At 39.4% G+C, this 26,991-nt stretch overlaps 1 protein-coding gene across 2 annotated transcripts; it reads left to right on the plus strand.

Annotated features, from left to right (window-relative positions):
- The first annotated feature begins 16,461 nt into the window (after positions 1 to 16,461).
- On the plus strand, positions 16,462 to 26,488 carry PTP4A1 (protein tyrosine phosphatase 4A1). 2 transcript variants are annotated; one of them, XM_017525067.2, is made up of 6 exons: positions 16,462 to 17,985; positions 21,488 to 22,037; positions 23,568 to 23,660; positions 24,005 to 24,135; positions 24,350 to 24,424; positions 25,104 to 26,488. In XM_017525067.2, exons 2-6 carry the CDS (start codon positions 21,933 to 21,935, stop codon positions 25,219 to 25,221), a joined length of 522 nt encoding a protein of 173 aa, XP_017380556.1. In that variant the 5' UTR covers positions 16,462 to 17,985; positions 21,488 to 21,932; the 3' UTR covers positions 25,222 to 26,488. The 2 variants fall into 2 exon arrangements, with proteins under 2 accessions (XP_017380556.1, XP_037593177.1); XM_037737249.1 differs by having other exon boundaries at positions 25,108 to 26,488.
- The last annotated feature ends 503 nt before the right edge of the window (positions 26,489 to 26,991 follow it).

Below are 26,991 nucleotides of genomic sequence, written 5' to 3' on the forward strand. Positions count from 1 at the left end.
AAAAAAAAAAAAAAAAAAAAAAAAGGATATAAAAAATACAAAACTACTACTAGACAGAAATCAATTATAGTGTTCTGTAGTATCGTAGGATGCCTATAGCTAATAATATTCAGTTTCAAATTGCTAGAAGGAGGGTACTGAATGTTCACAACATAAAAAAAGGATAAATGTTTGAGATGATGAATATACTAATTACTCTGATCTAATTAATCACTATACATTATATATATCACATCACTATGTACTCCATAATATGTACAGTTATTATGTGTCAATTTGAAAAGTTTAAACAAAAAAATGTTAAAAGAAAAACTTAAACTGACAAATGTGAGCCATACTAGATAACTCTCAGTGATTGGGTTTTTTAGCTATACTAGGTAACCCTCAGTGATTGGGTTTTTTAGCTATACTAGGTAACCCTCAGTGATTGGGTTTTTTAGCTATACTAGGTAACCCTCAGTGATTGGGTTTTTTAATCTACATAATAGATTCAAAACAAAATGCTTCATGAGCCCCTCCCAGGATTGCAATTAACAGTGGTGTGAAAAAAAGGTAATGTAATCATTACCTCTGTAATGTATTCAGAGATAATGTAATCAATCAGGGAGGAAGAGGTGGGCCCACCATCTCTTTCTGGAGTATAAAAGGAGTTGCGGGAGGCTTGGGTTACCACTTGGTGAGCTGAGAGTGAAGCTGCTAAGGCTGAAGCGTTCTTTGGACGTCTCTACCTGAAGAAAGAACACTGCTACAGAGAGGGGTGAGTAGGCCACACCAACTTTCATGATAAAGGGCCCTTAAGAGCTCCTTGAGCCTTAGTTGGGGTGTATATGTGGTTGGGAGGTTTGTTTTGAAACATTTCTATAGTGATTTTGGTTTTTGGTTTGTTTTCAAATTGAGACAGGGTCTCCCTCTGTTGCCCAGGCTGGAATGCAGTGGCATGATCTCGGCTCACTGAAGGCTTTGCCTCCTGGGTTCAAGCAATTCTCCCTGCCTCTGCCTCCGAGTAGCTGAGATTACAGAGGCCCATCACTATGCCCTTCTAATTTTTGTATTTTTAGTAGAAATGGGGTTTCACTATTTGGCCAGGTTGGTCTCAAACTCCTGACCTCAGGTGATCCACCCGCCTCAGCCTCCCAAAGTGCTGGGATTATAGGCGTGAACCGCTGTGCCTGGCCACTGTGGGAAATTTGGACAACATTAAAAAAAAAATAGAAAATAGAAAATAAAACATCCACAATTCACTGATTCACAGATAGTCACAATATGCATGTTCACATATTTTTTTCCAGGCTTTTTTCCTATGTACAAATATTTTGTCTTAAAACTAGCATTATGTCATTAAAGTTCATTATTTTTAACATTGTTTTATGATCATAACCTTTTTTTGTGAATATTCTTGGGAACTGATGTAAGTAGTTGCACAAGATTCTTCGTACAGATGTACCAGAACTGTATTTAACTTGTCACCAAAGTTGCAAAGTAGTAGAGACAGCGTATATCCGTGTACATTGATTATATTCAAGCCATTTTTCCTTCAAAGTATACTATTCAACTTTGAACTACAAATTTTGTATATTCAAATAAGTCCTCAGTAATTGTGTGATACGGCTTAGTTCTATGCAATCTGTTGATGATGTCAAAGCTCTGCTTTTAACACAAGGCTAAAGTTTTGTTTTGGAAACTATGCTTCAGGGCCATAAAGTAACGGGATGCTGTTAGTGACTCGGGTTCAGATAGACTCCTGTGGTAACTGAATGATTTTCACACACAGTTTTGGTCTCAATGGCTGTGTGTTCAATAGTGAAAGCCAAAGGTCAAGGTGCTTCCTCCTTATAAATAACCAGTTACATGGGTGGCCTAAAAATAAAGTTCTTCTTGGCCAAGACAGGTTAATGAAAGCCAGTTTGGTATCCTGTCATGCAGTATAGCTATTTTAGTGTCTCAGTGTAGCTAAATTTGTCAGCCCTCCCTGGACATTAACACATATTTAGATCTTGGTGTTCTAACTAATGAATGATAGCCAAGGAATGTGTAGCTTCCCGGTAAAGAGTTGTTGGAATTATCACTGATTAAGTTGGGGGAATTCGAATTTAGTATCTTTGTGTATAGGAGTAGGAAAACTATTTATGATTTTAAATTCATTGACGGACTGTAGGAGAGGAGAAAGGAAGAGGAACTGTGGCACGAACATAACCAAACTAAACAAAACCATTGTCCAGCCTGGGATTATAATCGTAATGGAGTACAATTAACATATTTGACTCAGGTTATTTAAAGGTTATGGCTATGGTTGTTTAAAACAGAAAATACAAAAGAAAAAAAAAGTTACTGATGTCAGTTGGCCTTATTTTAAGAGGCTTAGAACCACACCTGAAAATTTCCAATTAGCAATCTAGAAATTTCCATAGACATTGACTATATCTGGGGAGGGGAGGAGTAATTCAGTGCTTTAAATGTGAAAAAAATTCAGAAGACTGAAAGCACAAATATTCAAATTAACAGATGGTAGCCTCCTCTCAGAGGCAATAAAAGACTTTACAATCCTCACCAGAAATTTATTTAGTTATAATTTAGTTTTACAGTTTCTTTTTAAGTATATTCCATTACAGTAGGAATTTTCTCTATTCTTGTCAAGCTTCTGGTCTCTCATAAATCTCAAAGCATGTGAAAAGTATTCTATTCATGTTCTTTTATCATAATACTGGGAGTATCTTTTCCAAAACTTGACCAGAAATTCTTACATACTTTGTTCTAGACTGTAGTCCCAAATCCTTAGAAGACTGTTTCTCGGGCTTTACCCCAACTCTCACTTTACAACCTTCCAGGCAGAATTAGGTGTCTCTCCTTAGCCTTACCACAGCACACAATAAGGAGAATCTATTATATAATTGAGGCTGGGCGAGGTTGCTCACACCATAATCCCAGTACTTTGGGAGGCCAAGGCAGGCAAATCACTTGAGGTCAGGAGTTCAAGACCAGCCTGGCCAACATGGTGAAACCCCGTCTCTACTAAAAACACAAAAATTAGACAGATATGGTGGCCTGTAGTCCCAGCTACTCGGGAGTCTGAGGCACGAGAATCACTTGAAGCCGGGAGGCAGAAGTTGCAGTGAGCTGAGAGATCACGCCACTACATTCCAACCTGTGTGACGGAGTGAGACTCTGTCTCAAAAAAGAAAGGAAAAAATGTATCAAGCTGTATTGTCACTGTTTACATATAGGTCACTTTTGGGGACAATCTTACTCTTATTTATGTTTGTAAATCCACCTCTTAGGCAATGCTGGTGTATAGCAGATTTTTTCAGAAATTTTGTCGGAATCATCCAAGTAGTCGTGTTTTTAGCAGCGCGGAAGTTCTGAAGCACATGGTATGGTTTCTGTTAACGTGTGGTTGATATCAGAGCACAGCCAAGCAAAGCAAGAATTATTCCATATATTTCTGGGAGACTCATACCTCCATTTCTTTTAAACTTTCCACTCCCATCATAATTGCTGTTCATTTCTGGTAATATAAGAATAGTGCTAAATGACCCTTTCTTCTTCAAAGAAGATCTAGTTGGCTCAGCAAAGAAAATGAGTTCTGGGCGAGCCGCGGTGGTTACACCTGTAATCCCAGCATTTTGGGAGGCCGAGGCAGGCAGATCACCTGAGGTTTGGAGTTTGAGACCAGCCTGACCAACATGGAGAAACCCTGTCTCTACTAAAAATACGAAATTAGCCAGGTGTGGTGGCGCATGCCTGTAATTCCAGCTACTTGGGAGGTTGAAGCAGGAGAATCTCTTGGACCCGGGAGACAGAGGTTGCAGTGAGCAGAGATTGTGCCACTGCACTGCAGCCTAGGCAATAAAAGTGACAGTATCAAAAAAAAAAAAAAAAGAAAGAACAAAAGAAAGAAAATAAATGGATTCTGTAGATCTTTAGAGGCTGCCCTGAATAGGAGTACATGACCCTCCAGGGCAAACAGTTCCATCATTAGAGGACTGAGTCAGATTTTTAGAATGAAAACAAAGACCTTTGGAGAGTTCCCTGGAAATCAGAATATTTAATAATTCAATATTCCTGTCATATTCATTAGATTAGATCTAGACTATTAGGATGGAAAATCCTTGAAATTATGATGGCCAGAGAGTATCTCCCTTTCTCCTGTGTCTTCAGCAATCCATTTGTATAAATGTCATGGGGTCTGGGTTACCAGAAGTATTACTACTGCCAGTGTAGCCACTGCTGCTATCACAGTTCTTGGCACCACAAAAACTCTTGTGCCTATTGCAGCCATTATAGAGGATTTTGTCTCCCTGAATGACAAACTAAATTTATATTACTAAAGGCATACATCCACTCTGCCTAGCAATGATGAGCTACCTAACAGCAACAGTACCTGGGAGCTTTTAGGATTCACAGACCCCCGCTCTGTGAATCGAAATCATCCCAAGTGCCTCTAAAAGGTTTGGAAGCCACAACCTCAGAGAAATTTGAGTATTAATTAATAGATCCATGGATCTCAACATTATGAAAGGAACAATGAGTCTGGGAGTTCAGGTTTCAGTTTGTTTGTTTTATTTTCTTTTTGTTTTGAGATACAGTCTCGCTCTGTCACCCAGGCTGGAGTGCAGTGGCAGGATCTTAGCTCACTGCAACCTCCACCTCCCCGACTCAAGTGATCCTCCCACCTCAGCTTCCCAAGTAAATGGAATTGCAGGTGTGTGCCACTACACCCAGCTAATTTTTGTGTTTTTTGTATAGAGATGAGGTTTCACTGTGTTGGCCAGGCTGGTCTCAAACTCTTAACCTCAAGTGATCCACCTGCCTCCACTTCCCTAAGTGCTAGTATTACAGGCATGAGCCACCACACCTGGCCCAGTTTTAAGTTTTGACTGGCTCATTTACTAGGTGCATTCTAATCTCTTCTTAAGTAAAATGAGATAGCTCCTCCCAATACAGTGTGAGAGTTAGGAAGAAATGCAATCAGATAATAAGAGGGAAATCATTTGAGGAGTTAAATTGCATGGAAATGCAAGATTCATTTCTGTTCTGAGAACCTCCCTTTGGCTCTGAGATAAATGCCACTTTCTGTGAGCACTTCGATAGGATGAGTCACTTATCCTTCCAGAGCTCTGTTTCCTGAGGTATAATTGGAGGATCTTCCAGGCCTTTCCAGCTCTACCTTTACATGGCTCTAAAAGTCTTTCATCTTATGTTTAGAAAAACTTTATTTCCCAGCCCCTTATTGCGTTTGCTGCCTTTCATCACTCTAAGATCTTTTTAAATCTCAGCTCCTCCGGCAAGGCATGTAGATATAAACACTTCACAATTTCCTTTTACAATGACCATTGCAGGTAGAAAGGCTGGGTTATGTAGTTACAGTGCTTTGAAGAGATAAAAACCCTTTTAAAATAAAAGATAACTCTGTAGAAGCCAAGAATTTTTAAAAACTAAGAACCTTAAGGGTCTTTTCTAATGGTTTTCACAGTATCATAAATTGTGTGCATGGTTACAGAATAAAACCCTAACTAGGGTGTGACTATTACAGGGCATTTGCCATCCTGAATTAGGCCCTGTATGTACAGTAGCTGCCTACCAGGCTTTCCCTTCTCAAAAAGGATGTAAATGGAGGAAAACTATTGTAAATACAGATACTTCTTGACAACTTACAATTAGGTTATGTCCTAATAAACCCATCTTAAGTCAAAGAATATTTTCAGTTGAAAATACATTTAATATCCCAATACACCCATGGCAACAGTGGGAAAATCCTGTAAGTTGAACCATTATAAGTAGAGGGCCCTCTGTATTGTAAAATCTGTTCTTAAATAAGCTCTTTATCAATACCACTGATCAGTCAGCAATAGAACATACAATACACTTCTCTCTTTTTTTTTTTTTAAAGACGGGGTTTCACCATGTTGGTCAGGCTGGTCTTGAACTCCCGACCTCAGATGATCTGCCCGCCTTGGCCTCCAAAGTGCTTGGATTACAGGCGTGAGCCACCACACCCAGCCTACAATATACTTTTCAATTAAACCTTTTTTTTCAGGGGGCAGACGGATTCTCACTTTGTCACCCATGCTGGAGTGCAATGGTGTGATCTCAGCTCACTGCACCTTCTGCCTCCCCACTTCAAGCAATTCTCTTGCCTCAGTCTCTCAAGTAGCTGTGATTACAGGTGTGTACCACCACACCTGGCTAATTTTTGAATTTTTAGTAGATACAGTGTTTTGCTATCTTAGCCAGGCTGGTCTCAAACTTTCCGAGCTGGGATTACAGGCATGCACCACCAGCCCCACTAATTTGTGTATATTTTTAAAGTAGAACTGGGTTTTCACCATGTCAGCCAAGCTGGTCTCAAACTCCTGATCTCAGGTGATCCGCCTGCCTCGGCCTCCCAAAGTGCTGGGATTACAGGCTTGAACTATTGCAGCTGGCCACAAAGCCTAATTTTTGAAATTAAGTTTAATAGTAAGAAAGTTACCCTGTCAAATAGCTATAAAAGTTTTTAAATGCTTGCTCTCAATTTGTGTGCTTATCTCTTCTCAGACCAGTAACAGTTTGTAGATTGGCACTAGTTCACAGACTGCCCTTGGAGTAGCATTAGTCTAGGGAATAACTTCTCTTGAAATAGCCACAAGAATGAACAGGAAGGGCAGATTTTCAGTAAAGTATTGCATAATCATATTTTATGATTCACTTTTACTAAATGCATGGAAGGATGACGTATAAGCCCAAATGCCAGTGCATTTGTAATGGAGTAATTCCTTTACAGGATCAGAACATGTAGGAAGCCAAATTAATAATTAAAAGCTTGTTTGTTTAGCAAAGAACCAGAACATAAGAAAGTAAACAACCTGAAGGGATATTTCAAGGCCATGAGTGCAGCCTAACAGAGTAATGGAAGCAGGGAGTCTTGCAGTTAGGCCACTGGGATTTGAATTCCAGCTGCATCACATACTTGTATGACCCTAAGCTTTCTGAGGCTGCATGTCCTTGTGTCCTGATTTTTATAATGGGGATAATCTCAATCTCAAGAGATTTATGGAAGGATTAATATACTGCTTAATACAGTACTCAACATATAGTAAGCACTCAATAACTGTCAATGTTGTTAATACTACCCCATAATAAGGTATATTTCTACAACAACCAGCAAGTTCAGTACAGATTCATGCCCCTTCTCCAGACAGTGCCTGATAAACATTGACAACCCTCAAATCTTTAGACCTTTCTCTTCTGTGTACCCAGTTATCGTCTTCCTTCTGTTCTCACAGTCTTCCTCTGGGCAGATAAAATAGAATTGATTTTGTTTCCGCTTACAATCACATTCCAGGGCAGCTTCCCTTACATTACACCCAAGTCACCTTGGGTTTTAGATGTTTCCAAATGTTTAGAGGCAATCTCTTGGTTTATAGCCACAAACATGATACATAAACAACTTTAAGCTCCCAGGGAGCTTCTTACTGGTTGGACTATACTCTCACATTTGATGGCAAATAAATACATATTAAAAGCAAATTATAATCAGATTAATTCTCCAAGAACATGGAATCAGAATGAAAGTGGTTATAATATTTTTGACAGCTGCTGTCAGGTTAGGATAACCTGGTGCTTCTATCTCTGCTGCAGAGTACAATAAGGCTACAGACCTACCAGTGCAACCCTTTTGAGCATTCATCTGAAATGATTTTTCCCCAACTGTAAGTGTAGCATTTTCAGAAAAAAAATTACAAAATATTGGAAGTTATAAATAAAAAAATTGTTTATCATCACATCACCCAATGACACCCATAAAGTATTTAAATGTCAGTTTTACCTGTTAACATTTTGGTTTATTTATTTCTATTTTTTATAGCGTGGTTTCTTTTTCTTTAACATTACAATCATTTCTTTATGTTAAAGATGTTAAGATACTTTTAATAGCTGAAAAATATTTCATTATATAGATACCTCAAGTAATATCACCCACTATGTGTTGATTTTTTTAACTAATTTCTATCTCAGAGTCTGATTATTCTAACAAATTCAATAAAAAATTGCAATTATGTTTAGCCTATAGCTTGGAAAACAATAAGAGCACAATAAAATTTAGCTATTCTTACTGTTATAGAAATCTATCAAGAGTTTAGTTCTCTGAAAACCGAAATAATTTCTATGAGTCCCGCTGCTATATTCTTAAAACCCTCAGAAATAGTGTCTTTCTCTAAGCATACTTTGAGTACCTTTATTTATTTTAAGTTTCTAGCTTATTCCTTACAAACGTATTGCTAATGAAAATGTGAAATTATGGAACTTTTCATCAGTGTGCCTATACATTCAGTACCATAGCATAAAATAGGCTCGAAATCATGACCTTATATCTATGTTTGGCCTTTGACAGCAATTTTTTTGGAGGCAGTGGGGCATTTTGTGATGTAACTCTTCTCCATTTTATTTCCATATTTCTAATCTCTCCACTTTTCTCTGCCTCTGCTGTCCTGATCATAGCCAACACCAGTGTTGTCTCTCTTTTGACAAGGCAGGAAAGCTCAAGTGTTTCACCCTGTTAAAATAATTCTACTCTAGGGCCTTCTCCAATCCATTCTCCACAGAACAGAAAAACAATTTTCTTAAAACACATTTCCTGATATGTGGTGTGATTCACTGTCAGTGAAATAAATTCAAATTATTTCCATGGCCTATGAGGTCCTGCATGATCCAGTCCCTACTAGACATCCCGGCTTATCTCTTTCCCTTGTGTTGCTGCAGTCCCTCAGGTCTTCTAACTCCTGAAGTACCACCAAACTCCCACCTGAAATTTTGTGTTGTCATTTCCTCCACCAAAAATATCTCTCTTCCTCCCCCTCTTTTTGTGATTCATTGTCATCATTTAGATCTGGATCTCCTGGGAGACACCACCCCTGACTTCACTGTCTAAAGTAAGTCACCCAACCATTCTGTTGACCTCTTTCACAGCACAGATTATAAATATATTCTTCGCTTATTTACTTGTTACTTTCTTTCTTTTCTCACTGTATATAAATTTCATTGAGTCAAAAAACATGTTTATGTTCATAAGATAGCAGAATGCCTGGCATATGCTAGGCATTTAACATATATGTGTTGGGAAGGGAGGTAAGGTTGACGGCCACAGATATGGGTGTAGGTGAAAACCCCAAGGAGAGTGGAAAGTGAGTCCAGGAGGCCCTAGGACAAAACCCCAGTGAACACCATTGTTAATGGGATTGAGAGACTAGGAACCCTGCAAAGAAAACTCAGATAAACTGGGAATGGGGTGCCCTAATAGAATTTTAGTTGGGAAAGTAACATGATAATATCCAAATAAATAGTGGTTGAGTATTTATTATGTGCATTAATATAATATGTCTGAAGATTAAAGAAATATATTATATGACAACTATGTTTAAATAGGAGAAATTTCAGGCCAGGCATGGTGGCTCACGCCTGTAATCCCAGCACTTTGGGAGGCCAAGGCAGGCAAATCACTTGAGGTCATGAGTTCAAGACCAGCCTGGCCAACGTGGCGAAACCCCATCTCTACTAAAAGTACAAAAATTAGCTGGGCGTGGTGACAGGTGCCTGTAATCCCAGCTACTTGGGAAGCTGAGGCAGGAGAATCACTTGAACCCAGGAGACAGAGGTTGCAATGAACCAAGATTGTGCCATTGCACTCCAGTCTGGGCAACAGAGCGAGACTCTTGTCTCAAAAAAAAAGGAAAAAAGCAAATTTCAAGAGGCTTCTATACTCATTTTCTCTTATGTTCAGTATCTTCCAACCATGAATGGAGCTATAGAAATACACAAAGATAGCAATGTTTGTTGAACATGCCCAGTTAAAAAGCAGCTGTGTTGGGATAGGGAAAAAACATGACTACTATAGCTTTTGTTAAATAAATGTTATTATGCTTGCAGGAAATTATCCAACAACATTTCTCCTTATGTAAGGCCTGCCCCAGTAATGCTGCTTAGGTCAGTGTCTGTCTGGATTATCTGCAGCCTAAATGCCAACTCTGTAAATTAAACCTGTCAAGTGACAGCTTTGCTGTAGCATGCATATCCAACCTTTAAAATTTATTTATACTCCATTCCCATTCTCTAACCAGATTAAATTCTCCTTTCCTAAGCTATTTTTGCCTCAGTTCAGACTGTGGCATAATTCAACATATTCTAAACAATCACATGGAGACTGTGGCCTTCCTGATTTTCAATTCACAAATGATTTTTATTCAGGCTATAGAACAGCAACTGAAATTTCACCAAGTTTATTAAACTAAGAAGTGTCTTATTAAACTAGATTCCTCCAGGTACCAGTAGGCAAATCAGTCACGAGTTATTTGTAGATTCTTGAGTCCTTTATTCATGCCCCAAGGAAATGGTGCCTTTCAGCGTGCACATGAAAAATATTCCGTTACCAATCAATCTGTTCATTATTTCTTTTCTTTTTTTTCCTTGAGAGAGAAGGTCTTTGGTCTGTTGCCCCAGATGGAGTACAGTGGCATGATCACAGCTCACTGAAACCCCAAACTCCTGGGCTCAAGCAATCCTCCCACCTCAGCCTCCCAAGTAGCTAGGACTACAGGAATGCACCGTCATGCCCAGATTTTTTTTTTTTTTTTTTTTTTTTTGTAGATACAGGGTCTGACTGTGTTGCCCAGGCTGTCTCTGTCATATCTTAATATGCACGCGAAGCTCCTACAGAAGTAAATTCTGTATTAAGCAGCACAATTACTAATGTGAAGACATATTCTCATTTGATTTGGAGACTACCTTTGCAACTTTCAGGTTTATATTTAAACTGATTACAATTAGACATGAAAAATAACGGGACAGAGAATGGGCATACTAGAGATTGATTCATGATAATTGTTTCTTAAAATAGACTTTAAAAAAAAAAGCTGTCCAAAACTGCCTTAATCAATTTTACAGAGAAAATATTACCTCAAATGGTTTGATTTGATGACTTGATGTTACTTCTGATCCAGCAGGATTCATTTATTAATATAAGTATCTACATCTGTAGTACCCTCTTGGGTGGGTGACTGTTTCTATTTGTCTGGCTCTGTACAAAACACAGTGGCCCATAGGCAGCTATTGGCCTTTGGACTTTGTCCTTAGGCCAGATTCCTTAAAAGGCTTGTTTTGGCAAGCTTATTTGCTCTTTGGAAATTTCTGTGTTTAAAATTCCCACAGAAATTAGGATGTAGCACTGCTGCAGTGTTTTGATGATTCATCAAAACTTATTCACAAGACTTTTGATAAAACTTTAAAACAATGTCTTAAGGTAGAAAATTAAGTCACTTTTTAGCATTGAGCATGTTGTAGTTTTCAACAATATGTATGCACTGGAAATTATATGTTTATAGAGATTTAAGCATAGGCGTACCTTGGAGATACTGCAAATTCAGCTCCAGACCGCCACAATAAAACATATATTACAATAAAGGAAGTCACATGCATTTTTTGGTTTCTCATTTACATGATAAGTGTGCATAGTACTATGTCTAAAAAACAAGGTACATACCTGTTTTGTCTCACTGAACCCATAGGTGGAGTCACCTTAAAAGCAGCAGCAGGGGAATTCCCACAAGAGAGTACACAAAACCATTTGGAGACAGGGCTGGTTTGAGATTCTAAAGAAAGAAGCTCTCAGTGCCAGAGTGATCAGTCCAAAACATTTGTTAAAGAACTTTACAGGGTGTTGCATGCAATATATCATTGTGATGGACAGCAAGATAAAAGGGATGTTTTACCCATGTAAGTCTGTAGCCAGGGGTTGAGGGGATGGAGTTTACATGAAAATTTAAGGAATTCGGCTCCAGGTCAGGGTCAGTTTCTTTCCAGTAAACCTAGATACTATTATCAGTGCCTGGGAATGTTCAAGGACCTGCTTTGGGTTCAAGCCAGCTGAGGAAAATCTATGGCTACGGCTGGTTGGGTCACTGTGATTTTGGTCGGGACACAGAAAGAAAGTGGGGGAAACAGGTACCCTAACATACCTTAATTTAAAAATACTTCTGCTAAAAAATGCTAACAATCATCTGAGCCTTCACCAAGTCATAATTTTTGCTGGTGGAGAATCCTGCCTCAATGATGGCAGCTGACTGATCAAGGAGGTAGTTACTGAAGGTTAAGGTGGCTGTGGCAATTTCTTAAAATATGACAATGGAGTTTGCTGCATTGATGACTCTTCCTTTCACAAAATATTTCTCTGTAGCATGCAATGCTACAGAGTTTGATAGTATTTTACACACAAGAGAACTTCTTTCAAAGTTGTAGTCAGTCCTCTTAAACTCGCCCACTGCTTTATCAGCTAAGTTTATGTGACATTCTAAATAGCAGTAGATTCCATCTCAAGAAACTACTCTTTTCTACTTCATAGGAAGGAACTCCTTATTCATTCAAGTTTGATTGCAGCAATTCAGTCACATCTTCAGACTCTGTTTTTAACTCAAATTATCTTGCTATTTCCACCATACCTGTAGTGATTTCCTCCTCTGAAGTCTTGAATCCCTCAAAGTCATCAATGAGAGTTGGAATTCACTTTCAAACTCCTATTTATACTAATATTTTTACCTCCTTCCATGAACGTTCTTAATGGCATCTAGAATCCTTTCCAGAATGTTTTTGGTTTACCTTGCTCGGATCCATCAGAGGAATCACCATCTGTGGCAACTTATAACTTTATGAAATGTATTTCTTAAATATTGAGACCTGAAAGTCAGAATTATTCCTTGATCCATAGGTTGCAGAATGGATGCTGTAGTTAGCAGGCATGTAAACAACATTAATTTCCTTGTACATCTCCATCGCAGCCTTTCAGTGACCACGTGCATTGTCAATGACCAATAATATTTTTTAAATAAATCATGTTTTATCACTAGATCTCAACAGTGGACCTAAAATATTCAGTGAGCCATTATAAACAGATGTGCTGTCAACCAGGTTTTGTTCTTCCATTCATAGAGCACAGCAGAGTAGATGTAGCATATTTTTTAAGGGTCCTAGGATTTTCAGAATGGTAAATCTGCTTCAACTTAAAGTCACCAGCCATCTCAGCCCCTAACAAGAGAGTTGCCTGTCTTTCGAAACTTTGAAGCCATAGCTTCTATAGCTATGAAAGTCCTGGATAGCATCTTCTTCCAATATAAGATTGTCTTGTCTACACTGAAAATCTGTTGTTTAGTGTAGCCATCTTCATCAATGTTCTTGGCTAAATCTTCTGAATAACTTGCTGCAGCTTCTCCATCAGCACTTACTGCTTTACCTTTCATTTTTATGTTAAAGAGAGCACTTCTAACCTTAAACCTCATAAACCCACCACTGCTATCTTCAACCTTTTCTTCTACAACTTCCTCACCTCTCTCAGCCTTCATAAAAATGAAGAGCCTTAAGGCCTTGCTCTGGATTAGGCTTTAACTTTAGAGAATGCTGTGGCTGGTTTGATTTTTATACAGAACTCTAAAACTTTCTCCTTATCAACAATGAGGCTGTTTCACTTTCTTATAATTCCTGTGTTCACTGGAGTAGCACTTTTAATTTCCTTCAAGAGCTTTTCCTTGGCATTCACAACTTGACTGTTTTCGGTTTGAGGCCTAGTTTTCAGCCTATTTCTGCTTTCAACTTACTCAGCTTAACCATTTTTAGCTTTGATTTAAAGTGAGACGAATGACTCTTCCTTTCACTTGAACACTTAGAGGCCATTGCAGGGTTATTAATTGGCCTAATTTCAGTATTGCTGTGTCTCACTGAAGAATATGCTGATCAGCGAAACAGAATATACACAACATTTATCAAATAAGTTTGCCATCATAAGTGGGTATAGTTTGTGGTGGCCCAAAACAATGCCAATAATAACATCAAAGCTAACTGTTCACAAATTGTCATAACAGATGTAATAATAATTTAAAAGTTTAAAATATTGGCAGAATTACCGAGATGTTACACAGAGACATAAAATGAGCACATGATAGACGTGCTTGACAAAAAGCTGCCCCGAACCATCGTTTTGTAAAACAAACAAAAACCCAGTATTTGCAAAGCACAATAAATGAAGATATGCCTGTATACTGCATATTTACTTTAATAATCATATAATAAAATTAATTGGATATGAAATAGAATGTTCTAAAACAGCAGAAGGGAAATAAATTTTAACAATGCTGACAGGAGCCATGGCATACTTGAATTTTTAGGACTCGTCTTAAATATGGGGGTGGAAGCTTACCTTCTGCACTGGTAACCAGATACTTATTAGATTATGGCCCATTGGGGCCATAATCTAAGTATATTTGCTACATTGTCGTTATATCTTGCTATCTAGTGTCTTTTTTTAGGTTGGTATTGTCACATTTAATCCATATCTGCAATATATTACTCTTGCTATATTAAATGTTTGTATCAGTCTTCCTCTTAGCCCCAACCAATCTAAGATTGGAAATCATGGAATCCTTCACTCCTTTTGTAAACTTGGTATAAACAGAATCAATGTTTACTAGATATGCTGTTCTTGTAAAGATTTCTCTGTTCTTCTTCATCAAGATTTGCCAATCTTCCTGGGCACTCTTGCCTTCTGCAGTCTTTCACCTCACATTAAAATATTCCTTACAGCATTCTCTTTTTTTTTGAGATGGTGCTCACTCTGTTGTCCAGGCTGGAGTGCATGGCATGATCTCGGCTCACTGCAGCCTTGGCCTCCTGGCCTTCCAGTGATTCTCCTCCCTCAGGCTTTCAAGTAGCTGGGATTACAGGTGTCTGCCACAATGCCAGGCTCATTTTTTGTATTTTTAGTAGAGACGGGGTTTCACCATGTTGACCAGGCTGTCTTGCACTCCTAATCTCAAGTGATCCACCCATCTTGGCCTCCCAAAGTGCTGGGATTACAGGCATGAGCTACTACGCTTGGCCTCCTTATAACAGTCTTCTAGTCTTATTTTCCAACTGTTGGCTTTTATATTTTAAATTGTCAATATAAAGTCCTGCCTATTGTTTAGCAGGAGAGAAAGTCCTCTATATTAGAGCTTCTTCTGGAGCTTAAAGTAAGCCTTGGCTTGTAGAGGTGTTTTCTCACTTCTTGGTGTCTGGAGCACTGTTTTCAAGGCTGTTAGAGACCTGCTTTAAATAAGTACAAGTGCTAATGCTCTGAGTGCAAGTCTGTAAGGGTTAGTGAGTCCTCAAATCACAGGAGTCTCCTAACCAACACTAACCAACTCTTCTCCAAGAATCTGCAGCTTCAAAGTATTAAACTAAATACAGCAGACACCCTCAGCATAGCAGTGAGCCACAATGGCAGCTGACAAAGAAGCAGGAACATGTAGTGGACTGGTCTGCAAGACCACACTTATATCTTGTTTAAAATGTGTCCTTTCCTTTGGGAAGCCAAGGCGGGCAGATCACTCAAGGTCAGGAGTTCAAAACCAGCCTGGTCAATATGGTGAAATCCCATCTCTACTAAAAATACAAACAAATTAGCCAGGTGTAGTGGCAGGCACCTGTAATCCCACCTACTTGGGAGACCGAGGCAGGAGAATCATTTGAATCTGGGAGGGTGAGGTTGCAGTGAGCCTAGATCACACCACTGCACTGCAACATGGGCAACAGAGCAAGACTCCATCTCAAAAAAATAAATAAAGTCAAATAAAATGCATCCTTTCTCTTAACAGCAAAAGCCTTCTCTATTTTTTCATCCTTGAAATATGTTCTTTTCATAGTAGGAGAGGATGGCACCTTGTCTGAGAGGCTAAGACCCTCAGGCCACTTGAGAATTTGAGAGGTTTTAGAACTTGATGAGCATAGCTGACTGGATACTTCATGTCAGCACTGCTTGTGGTAATTACAGGATCTATGGATCACAAGGCTAATAACTTGCATCACAAGTTCTACAAGAAAATTGGCTAACTCAAATTTGGCTCTGTTAATCATTTGCTGAGTTTATATCTTGTCCCACCAAATGTATTTTTTGAAATGTCATTACAGGAAAAAGTTTCACCACTCCAATTATCTGTGTTTAACAACTTTTGGAGTAAGAGTTGCTGATTAAATATGTGCTTTTAAACTACACGATTATATATGTTGGCCAAGCTTTTTATATTAACCCTACGCATGAAGTATCACCAATATTTTCTCCCAGTGTGAAACTGGTATTTGTCAAAAGCTGTTTGCCATATAAAAGTTTTAAATTGTTATATATGATGAAATCTGTCCTTTTTGACTTGAGTTCCCCAGCCTGCTTAGCTTTGCCCCTATCACCCCACGATTTTTTAAAGCTTTTTATATTTTCTTAGTATTTAAGATTTTAAAGTCTTTAGTTTTTAAAATCATTTATTTGTGAAGGGACAGATTTCTCAAATGTGCTAGTTTTCCTTGATTTAAATGGATTCAAATGTTTCCTACGTGAGCCATTTTCTTCAAAACGAAGATGAATTGTTTTTGTTCCTTTGAAATCTGGCCCAGGATTTTTGTTTGTTTTTGAAAGTTCTTACTTCACTTACAGAGTTTATATGAAAGTTGAATAACTATGCAACCAGGGTCTCTAAGTAGAAGTTCTTACAAATCCTAAGATGCTGCAGGGTACTGAGAGAGGATAAAGCCCTCTCCAATCTCACACTCAGTGAAAATAGCAAACAAAAGGCTTCAGTGGTAGTAGAAAACTAAGTTCTTCAAAAGCAGGTAAAGGTCCTGTTTACTCCTTCCCGAGAGCTGAGAAAGGGTTTTCAGATTATAAGTAACAGAGTTGCCCTTGTATGGCACAGAACTGGGATAAGATTTTACTTCTTAGGGGCTTAAATAATGAAGTCAGTGGAACAGGACTGAAAACGAACATAAAGAACAGCTTTAGCTTTGACGCAAAGAATTGCATCAGTGCTTGACAAAACCGAAGATTCTTAATTTTTAAAAACGCTTCCTTTAAGCACTTCCTAACCTTTCATTATCTGAGACAACATATCAAATGAGCAGCAGTACAAAGGATGCATGTGATTTCGAAATGCCACAATTGAGCCAACTGCAGTTGCACGCGTATGTAGCATGGAGGCGGGATCAAAAAAAAAGAATATAGGGAGTATAGGGTTTCATCTGCATAAAAAGATACTCTCCCCATCTTCTATAGCATTAAGTTTTGCGAAGGTAAGTTTCTCCCCGCTTGAAAGCGCCCCCCAGGGACAAGAATTCATCCTGATCAAGCCTAAGGCCGTGGCAGGCAAGGTGTTGAGTCACCGGGTACAGCGGTCATGCGACATAAATATTATTTGATGACGAAGGTACTCCAGGCTCAGGTTCCAAGGTAAACCACTGGCAAAGATGACCGTGGTTAAGGCATTAGAAAGCAGGGTCGACACTGAGACGCACTTCCAGCCCTACAGGGACTGTATTTTACGATTGAGGCAAACTTCGAGTCTCCTCATGTGACATGCGTGTACTCCTGGATGGTTTTAATTAGGCGAAACGCGATTTGCAGCGTGATTCCCTCCAGTCGATAGAGCGGAATCTCTCTGGCTCCCACCCCTTCTTAACCTCAGGCTTCCTGCATCCCGGAGTCCCCCTGGCAGCCCCTTCCCTCCCCCGCCCAGGGATGCTCCGGCTCGGCGCTTAGCCATTCATCAACCGGTTCACACCGGTGGCGGCCGCCGCGGAGTGACGTCCGCGGGGGCGGGCCTCCGCCCCCGCCTGTAGGCGCCTGGCTCGCAGTTCCAGGCCGCGATTGGTGGCTGCAGGGTTGCACGTCGCGCTGGCTATAAAGGGGAGGGCTTGTGACGCAAGGGCGCCTCGGCGCGTGTATTGGCTCCTTCGGCTGCGGGCCGGCTAGGCTACGCGCTCTGCTCGGAGCCGCTCACTGCATGGTAGAGTCTGGTGCCCCCGCCGCCGCCTGCATCGCCGCCGCCGCCGCTCCGCCACGACCACCGCCGCCTCCTGCCCTGCAGCCGCCGCCACCGCCTGTGTCGCCGCCGCCTCGGGACCGGCTGTATGATTAGGCCACAATCTTCAATGAGTAAACATATTCCTGTGAGTAGCCGTCGCACCGCCGCCTCTAGGGCTGGGAATCCACGACCGGCCCCCCCATCCGGGCTGTCGCCTTTGTTCGGAGCCCGGCGACCGCTCCAGGTTGCCCCGGGTTGCGGTTCCGGTGGGTCCCGGTGGGAGCGGGCGGGTTACGGCCCTGTGGCCGACCGATTGTGGCCGCTGTGCGGAGGCGGACGTCTGCCCCTCAGGACTACTGCGTGGCCGTTGGCCGCCGGAGGCACCGGGTTTTCACTCCCTCACGAGCCCGGGGCAACGGGGGCGGCGCAGTCCGTCCTGTGCGGCGGCCCGGGGCAGTTTCGGCTTCCACAGCGGGCCCGGTGGGTGGCACAAAAGCCGCTTTGTGACCGCCGTATCCGCCCTTGGCCCTTTGGTCTGGCGCGCCCCGTCCGGGCATGGCAGGCTCCGCGGCGTCCCGGGGCCTCTTTGTTCGGCCGGAGGAGAGTGGCTGCACTGGGAGCGGGAGACGTGGCCCGGGGTGGGGCGAGGGCTGCGCGTGTCACTGCGGAGCCGGATACGGGGAGGGCGCGGCGGTGGCGGGTTCGCCTCCAGATCTGGGCGGGCGTGGGGTAGGCGGGACAGCCTGGCACTGGTGGTAACGATCTGGGCCCCGAGCTTCTTGGAGCTCCCGGGTGAGCGCGGAACGGCCGCTGAGTGCAGCCGCACTCCTGTGCTCGACGGCGGGGACCGAGCCACAGACAAAATGGCCTCGGCGCCCGCGCCTGACTGAAGGCGCGGCGCGAACCCGTGATTGCGGCGCGGAGAGGGGGCGCAGCGGGCGGGCTCGGGAGCACACTGCCGCGTGCACGGAACGGCGACCCTCGGGGGCATTCCACGAGCTGCACCGCTGCCCGGGCCAAAGAGGGGTTCTGCTCGGTGAGAACTCCGGCTCTCGGCCCCGCCCTCCTCCCAGGCCCCACCTGGTAATTCGAGCTGTTCCGGATTTATCGCCCCACCTCGGGCTCGGGATAATGGGAACAAGTCGAGTCTTGTCCTTTCTCTGGGCCGGTTGTCGAGAAGTGGCCTAGGTCGTAGCGTCTAGGAAACTGCCAGGGCTACTGTTAGTTACACTGAAGCATAGGACTTCCCGTCCGGGCAGCAGCATACGTTTTCCCTGCCAATTTTGGAAGGGCCCTGTATGGCGCCTTTTAATCGAGGACTGTTTAAAACTGTTCCTGAACTCTGGTGTAATATGTTGTTGCCTCCTGTTGGGTTGTGGCAGCAGCAGCCAACCAGAGGCAGAATTCTGAGGGTTTTTTTTTTAATCTTCTTTCCGCGGAATTATCCACCAGTCCACGAGTATTAAGTTGTTATTTACGCTATGATTGGAACCGTTGACCTGCTAGACTTCCAGATTCTGAGGCAGTGCTTCCTGTTTCTCAGTCAGATGAAAACTAGATCATTCCCAAGAGCGAGCAGCATTTTACACATGCTTTGTTAAGTGCCTTGCCTAAGACCTGAGGAGATGTGGAACAGACTGTCCAATGAATTATTTGACAAAGGACTTATACACATTAGTTGGCTTGACGCTGCAGTATAGTAGTGACTTAAGCTTCTGCATAGAAATTGCTCTTTCCTTCTCTCCCCCTTGTATATGATTGTGATTATAATGCAACTGATACGTGGGAGGGGAAAAAAATCCCCATCATGGATAGTTTTTCCTGTGGGTAGGAGATTGGGAATGGAAGAGTGTCTTGGGCATAACAGAAAGTTATCGATGGTCACCACTGCTTTATTTTAACAGGTGAGTCCCCCCAGCCACTGGGTGGCTCCACTAAGTAAAAATAACCTGTTCAGGAAAGGAATTAATATAGTGCTTTCTTTGCTTCCTGATGAAAGTGCTTACTTATATGAAGGGATATGGCCAGACTAGGTTGTAGCCAACAGGAGTTTTAGCTATTAAATATGGAATTAATGGTGTGAAATACTGTCTCAAATCAGCTTTTAATTGAAAAAAGGTAATGCCTGGAAATTAGAACACTGATGAGTCATTTAAAAAGCTTTTAAAGATCATTGTATGTCATTGGGTAAGTGTCAGAATACACTTTTTATTACTACTTTTTATACTACGGAGGTAGTATGTAGAATTTGAGGTGAAAGTATAATGAAAGATTACTACAATCTCTGTTCACCGTAACTGCGATGTCTTTAATAGTAATTTGGACACGAATTTTTTAAGCCAGCTGACCAACTAGGTGAAGTAACCCGTGAGGGCTAGTTTGAACAAACTTGTCACCTTCCTTATGGGACCTTTTGATAAATGACTGCTAATGCTAATTCCTGTGTTTTGCCAGAAAAGTAGACTGGGTTTTTGACGATGTTTTATGGAATCTCAGATCACCATAAGAATTATTTTTCAAAATTTGGCAAAGTTCTAGAAACTATACCATGGGACTATTTAAAGATATAAAATGAAAATGGCAGCAGATTGTTGGAATTTTAATTTTAAGCTTTCAAATGCTTAAATTTAAGCATGGAAACTAATGGAACGTTTTGTTAAAATATTTTGTTTGGTAATGAGAGTACACATGAAGTCCTTGAGGCAGTGGCTGAGACTTAGTGCTCTTGTAAACCTGTTATTAATAGTTTCCTTAGTCCCCTCTTTACGCCCAAGTACACAGATACCTTATAAACTCTTTGAGAGAAGACTAATTATTAACATGTACATATTTGAAAGTATCATTTAATGTTTGTTATTGGCATAAAAATGGTTTAGTTCTTAAGGGAGAGCTTAGAGAAAATATAAATACATATTTATTTATATTTATTGGTGGCAGTAGTTACCTTGCCTTTGAGACCCACCACTTCCACCTTTAACTTCCCTTTGTCCCCCCTTCTCTGAGTTGGATTTCAGTTTTGAGTTGTATATGTGAAATTTTCGTTTTAAAATATAAAAGAATATTATTAAAATTATGAACATTTTCTTTATAGTTATAAATGGGAGTTCATTCCTTTAAATTCATAAGCGTACATTCTTAAGATATTTCATATAACAAGTTGATTTTCAGACTCATTTTCCTCATCTTCAGTTAAATGGGAATGATAACAGATTGTTAAGGATAAAATGAGATTCTAAATATAGAAGCACTTAAATCAGTCTAAAAAAGGATATAAAAGCAAAAAATTGAAAAGGAAATTGTTTCAGTTTATGAGTTAAGTGCATCATACAAGACTAATAACTTCAGAGTTATCTGTGAAGTTTGTATCAATGTGTATGTTATGTATGAATTTCACCAAAATGTAACAATGGTGGTTTTTTTGTGTTTTGTTTTGTTTTGCTTTTTAAGAATCTTGGTAATAGATCATTGATGATTTAATCTGTATTCACCCCTTGAGTTTTGTGATTCAAGTAAAAGTTGATGAAGCGGCCCTGGCCCTGCTTTATTAAAAAGATAGTTGTGAACTTAAATAGTGTAAAGGCGTAATATATTTCTTTTGAATTGGAAAATAACTTCTCTCTTTTTTCCCCTCTTTTTCTTTTAAACAGCAATTCTGTGGTGTTCTTGGTCACACATTTATGGAGTTTCTGAAGGGCAGTGGAGATTACTGCCAGGCACAGCACGACCTCTATGCAGACAAGTGAACTATAGAGATTGATTGCTACTCCACCAAGAAGCCCCCATAAGAGTGGTTATCCTGGACACAGAAGTGTTTAATTGAAATCCACAGAACATTTTACAAGAGTTCTGACCTGAATGGGGTAAACCTCAGTGCACTTCTTTTCTGTTGCCTCAGTATTACTGGATTGAAGAATTGCTGCTTCTTGTTAGGAGGTTCATTTCATTTATCATTACTTAACAACTTCATACTCAAAGCACTGAGAATTTCAAGTGGAGTATATTGAAGTAGACTTCAGTTTCTTTGCATCATTTCCGTATTCAGTTTTTTAAATTATTTCATAACCCTATTGAGTGTTTTTTAACTAAATTAACATGGCTCGAATGAACCGCCCAGCCCCCGTGGAAGTCACGTACAAGAACATGAGATTTCTTATTACACACAATCCAACCAATGCGACCCTAAACAAATTTATAGAGGTAAGATTTGATACATTTTGATATCTTATGCTGATTGCAATATAATAGCTTATAGCTAACAAAGTAAATACTACTTTGGAAAGTATGAAATGGTGTAGCTACAATTACAGTTCCCAGAAATAAATACCAATATCATCTGTAGGTTATAGGTATATTTATACATTTTGAGAAGGGCATGTGCTTGAGTTAGTAGTTCGTGCCTCTGAACTATGTTGCTTAAATTGTTACGTGGACAGTAAAACAGTAGAGCTCTCACTTAGCTTCTAAGAAATTTACATGGGAAAGGATTTTTTTAATATATCTGCTTGACCTAATGACAAATGCTATAAACCAAAGTTAGTTTTTCCTGGACCCCATTTGATGCTTAGAATCCAATTTTCAACTACTAATTCTGTTACCTCCTAATGGTAGCTATGAAGCCAAAACTCCACCTACCTCTTTTTACTAGGAGAAAGGAATAGAATGCTGAATAATATATCCAGACCTGTACATGTTTTATTTTATAAATATCGACAGTTGTTAAGAACTGCAAAAACAGCAAATAGGCCTCTTAGAACATAGGGGAATACTTTGCCAGGCTGGAGTGCAGTGGCGTTAGCTCACTGCAGCCTCTGCCTCCTGGATTCAAGTGATTCTCCAGCCTCAGCCTCCGAAGTAGCTGGGACTACAGGCTTACCACCGTGTCTGGGTAGTTTTTGTATTTTTAGTAGAGACAGGGTTTCACCATGCTGGCCAGGCTGGTCTCGAACTCCTGACGTCAAGTGATCTGCCAGCCTCAGCCTTATAAAGTGCTGGGATTAAAGACGTGAGCCACCCCACCGAGCCCAGGCTGGGAAATACTATAATGGTGCTTTTATTTTTGATAACCACATACAGTATATAAATGTCGGGAGAGTTATAATTAGTAATAATTAGTAATTTTAAAAAAGTAGTAATTAGCAATAATGCGTTTTGAAGCTTGTAGTTTTAAGTGATGTGTGGGCTTTTTTACTGTATTTTCAGGATTCTAGAATCTTTTTTATTAAAGTGACGGGGTTTCTCCATGTTGGTCAGGCTGGTCTCAAACCGCTGACCTCAGGTGATCTGACCGCCTCGTCCTCCAAAAGTGCTGGGATTACAGGCGTAAGCCACCTCGCCCGGCAGGATTCTAGAATCTTTGACTACACTTTTAAGGCTTCCTTTTATGTACTTCAAATGGGTAAAAGTTTAAGGAATGAGTATAATTGAGTCAGATCAGATTACTTGATTAGTTTATAAATGATTCCTTTAGTTATATTTACCTTTCTCTGAGTTGCTGCTAGCCCTTTTTGGTTAATGTTTCATCCCAGTCTGTCCGGTGTTGCCATGACTATAAAGAACTAGTATTGTCATTTAAAACAAAATTTGCTTCTGTGTTAAACATATCATTCTTTAAGTGATTTTCTGTTCAACACCATACTTAATAATCAGTGATGATCAGAACATGTTGTGTAACAGTGATGTGGTTATAAAGACTTCATTAAGATTTTTTTAAATGTATGTTTTATCCAGGAACTTAAGAAGTATGGAGTTACCACAATAGTAAGAGTATGTGAAGCAACTTATGACACTACTCTTGTGGAGAAAGAAGGCATCCGTGTTCTCGTAAGTATTTAACAGTTCCAATGTGTTTATGGTGCTGTGTTCCAAAAGTTTATTCAAATAGTAAATTCAAATATTTATGTCATAAATAGACTTCAAAAAGCTAAGTAAATTTTAATTATTATGCTGTATCTTAATTTTTAAATAAAGGTGAAAAGCTAAGCAAGGATTTGAAGTTATGAAACATTTCTGTTGAGCATTTAGTCACATTTGGTGGACAAAGGTTTAATAAGATGTGATTAAACATTAAAATGAGAATGCTTTTGAAAACATTTGGATGTCAGAATTTAGAATTACTACTACAGTATTTATATTAATGATCTAAAATATTTACTCTTTTGACTTAGGATTGGCCTTTTGATGATGGGGCACCACCGTCCAACCAGATTGTTGATGACTGGTTAAATCTTGTAAAAATCAAGTTTCGTGAAGAACCTGGTTGTTGTATTGCTGTTCATTGCGTTGCAGGCCTTGGGAGGTAAATGAATTTATCAGTTTGATTCTAGGTAAAAATGTGAGTTGATATAAACAATACTGAAACTTGAAAAAATCTTCTCCTTTTTTACTATTTAATTACTTAAATAGGAAGGGTGGTAGATAATGATACTTCTGGGTTGGGGAATGTTTGGAAATAAAAGTTTACCAGGATTTGGTTTTGAAAAACCTATTTATCAAAATTCTTACCTTACCAGAGCTCCAGTACTTGTTGCCCTAGCATTAATTGAAGGTGGAATGAAGTATGAAGATGCAGTACAATTCATAAGACAGTAAGTAATGGATTCTCTTTTCATTTGCACTCTTTGATTTCCTTATTGAATGTCAGTGAGTTTAAGTAATAGTGCATCTAATCATTATGGTTATTTTTTGAGATAGGATTAAAACCAGGAAATCAAGATGTTACATTCTTGTTTGCATTTCATGCATATTACTAAGATTCTAATCCAGCAAGATTCTTTGAATTACTGTTTTGCTTTAAATACTTTATTGAATAAGTTGCTTATTAGTTTGCATTTTTATTGAGGTATAAGTAAGATACAATAAAATGCACAGGTCTCCAAAGGAGACCAGTTGATAATAACAGCAAAATTAACCATCTAATACAATGTATAGAATATTTTGAGTGCTCTAGAAAATGCCTTTGTGGCTTTTGTAGTCATCTTCCCTGCCACCAGAGGCAACTTCTGACTTCATCACTATAAATTAGCTTTGTCTTATCTTGGACTTACGTATAAATGGATTTGTGGCTATTGTAACCAGCACTCAATATAGATTTGTGTGATTTTTCCATTTGCACTGATGTGCCTGTTCATATTTTTTCTGCATCAGGTAGCAGCCTAATTAATCAAAAGATAAGTTGCCACAAGAGAGGTGATAGTTGTCCATAGGCACTAAATATTACTGTAGGGGGCTTTTGTTGTAATTGTTTCAATTTTTTTTTCCTCCCAGAAAGCGGCGTGGAGCTTTTAACAGCAAGCAACTTTTGTATTTGGAGAAGTATCGTCCTAAAATGCGGCTGCGCTTCAAAGATTCCAATGGTCATAGAAACAACTGTTGCATTCAATAAAACTGGGGTGCCTAATGCTATTGAAAGTAGAATCTGAGATACGACCTAATTTGTTATACATATTAGCCAACGTATTGGCTTAGTAAGTCTGATGAAGCTTCCACAGGAGTATTGAAAGGCATTTTTACGAGGCCACAAGCTAGACAGATTTGGCAACCTCTGTGTTTGGGTTACAGTCAACCTATTTGGACACTTGGCAAAAGATTCTTGTCAGCATATAAAATGTATCTGTCATTCGTACCAATTGACCATTCCCAAAATCATGTAGTATTGAGTTATGACTTGTTTCAATCTATTCCCATGCCAGAATCTTATCAATACATATGTAGGAAGATTTAGGTGCCAAAATACCCAGCACAATACTTATATATTTTTAGTACCATACAGAACTAAATCCCAGGAACTATGAACACTCTAGACCTTATGTGGTTTATTCCTGCAATCATTTCAGACATTGAAAGTAGGGCCTACATGATTATTTGCCTGCTCGCTTTATGTTTACATCTCCCACATTCATACATCAGGTTTGCTTAACCATTGAATTTTTTTTTAACCAAGTCTTAAAATGATTATTTAATGTGTTTCTATAAATCTCACTTTCTGTTGTTATTAAAAAAACCTCCATTTTGAAAATCTACATTGTACAGAAGCACATGTCTTTAATGTCTTCAGACAAAAAAAGCCTTACAGTTAATTTAATGTTTGCACTCTGAGGTGCAACTTAACAGGGAGGGCCTGAGAAAGAATGGGAGGGGTCTGTTAATTATTTTTAGCAAAATGTTGCCTTTGTCTTGTGCAGAACATGTAGAATATGCTCTTTAATTTAGTAAAATATTTTTTTAAAAGGTAGAGATGCTTTGTTATTGTAATCATAAACTTCCTGAAATTCTTGTAATTTTTTTTCCATACTTATCAGAAGTTGTATACCAACTTATTTTTGTTCGAAAGTGTGATTCTTTTTTTTTCCTTCCGAGCCTCTCTTGCAAAAAAAGAAGTGGGTTTCTGCTAATGAATTGAGCAGACATCTAATATTTTATATGCCTTTGAGCTCTGTAACTTAATATTTGGATACTTGATAATTTGTTTTATTATGTAATTGATAAAATGGTGATGTGTATTAATGTTTGTTCAACCATGTATTTATACTGTCTGGGGATGTGTGGTTATAGTTCTGTGGGAGAAATAATTTGTCAGTGTTCACCAGCTTGTAAAAACTTAGTGCGAGAGCTTAAACATCTAAATAAATAATGAAATGCATTTATCATCATTGAGATTGTTTTGCTTAAAATTAACTTGTTTTGTAGAAAACAAAATGAATTGCACTTCACTTAATGCCATTTGATGTATAGTGTGTCCTCATCTTTTTACAAATGAAGGATTATAAATGAAGTCAGCATTTTAGTAAGGTTGTGGACAAAATTTGTTAGGGTCATTCATAAAAACGGTTTAATACTAAAAGCACTTTCCATTACATTTTAAAGGTCTAGATAATTTTGAACCAGTTTATCGTGTACTGAGGAGAAATCGTGTATAGTAGAGGACAGCCTAGATTTCTAAAGCTCAGTTCCACTAACTAATGGTTTTGTGCAACTTCTGAGCCTCAGTTTTCTCCTTTGCAAATTATTACATAACTTTACTGATTTTGAAATTAGTTTAAACATTAGTATTTGACACATTGAAGGCTTAATGTTGTTTCCTTTAATGATCTAAAATAACTCCTTTGATAGCTCATGTTAATCTAAAAGTGGTAGATGTCTTTGATTTTTTTTC

The sequence above is a fragment of the Cebus imitator genome, unplaced genomic scaffold (assembly GCF_001604975.1).
Source record: "Cebus imitator isolate Cc_AM_T3 unplaced genomic scaffold, Cebus_imitator-1.0 Scaffold36, whole genome shotgun sequence".
Classification (NCBI taxonomy): Eukaryota; Metazoa; Chordata; class Mammalia; order Primates; family Cebidae; genus Cebus; species Cebus imitator.

Coding starts and splice junctions, on each gene's coding strand:
- PTP4A1 (XM_037737249.1), top strand. CDS start 21,933: ATGGCTCGAATGAACCGCCCAGCCCCCGTGGAAGTCACGTACAAGAAC. Junction 23,661..24,004: donor AAGAAGGCATCCGTGTTCTC/GTAAGTATTTAA, acceptor CTTTTGACTTAG/GATTGGCCTTTTGATGATGG. Junction 24,425..25,107: donor GCAGTACAATTCATAAGACA/GTAAGTAATGGA, acceptor CCTCCCAGAAAG/CGGCGTGGAGCTTTTAACAG.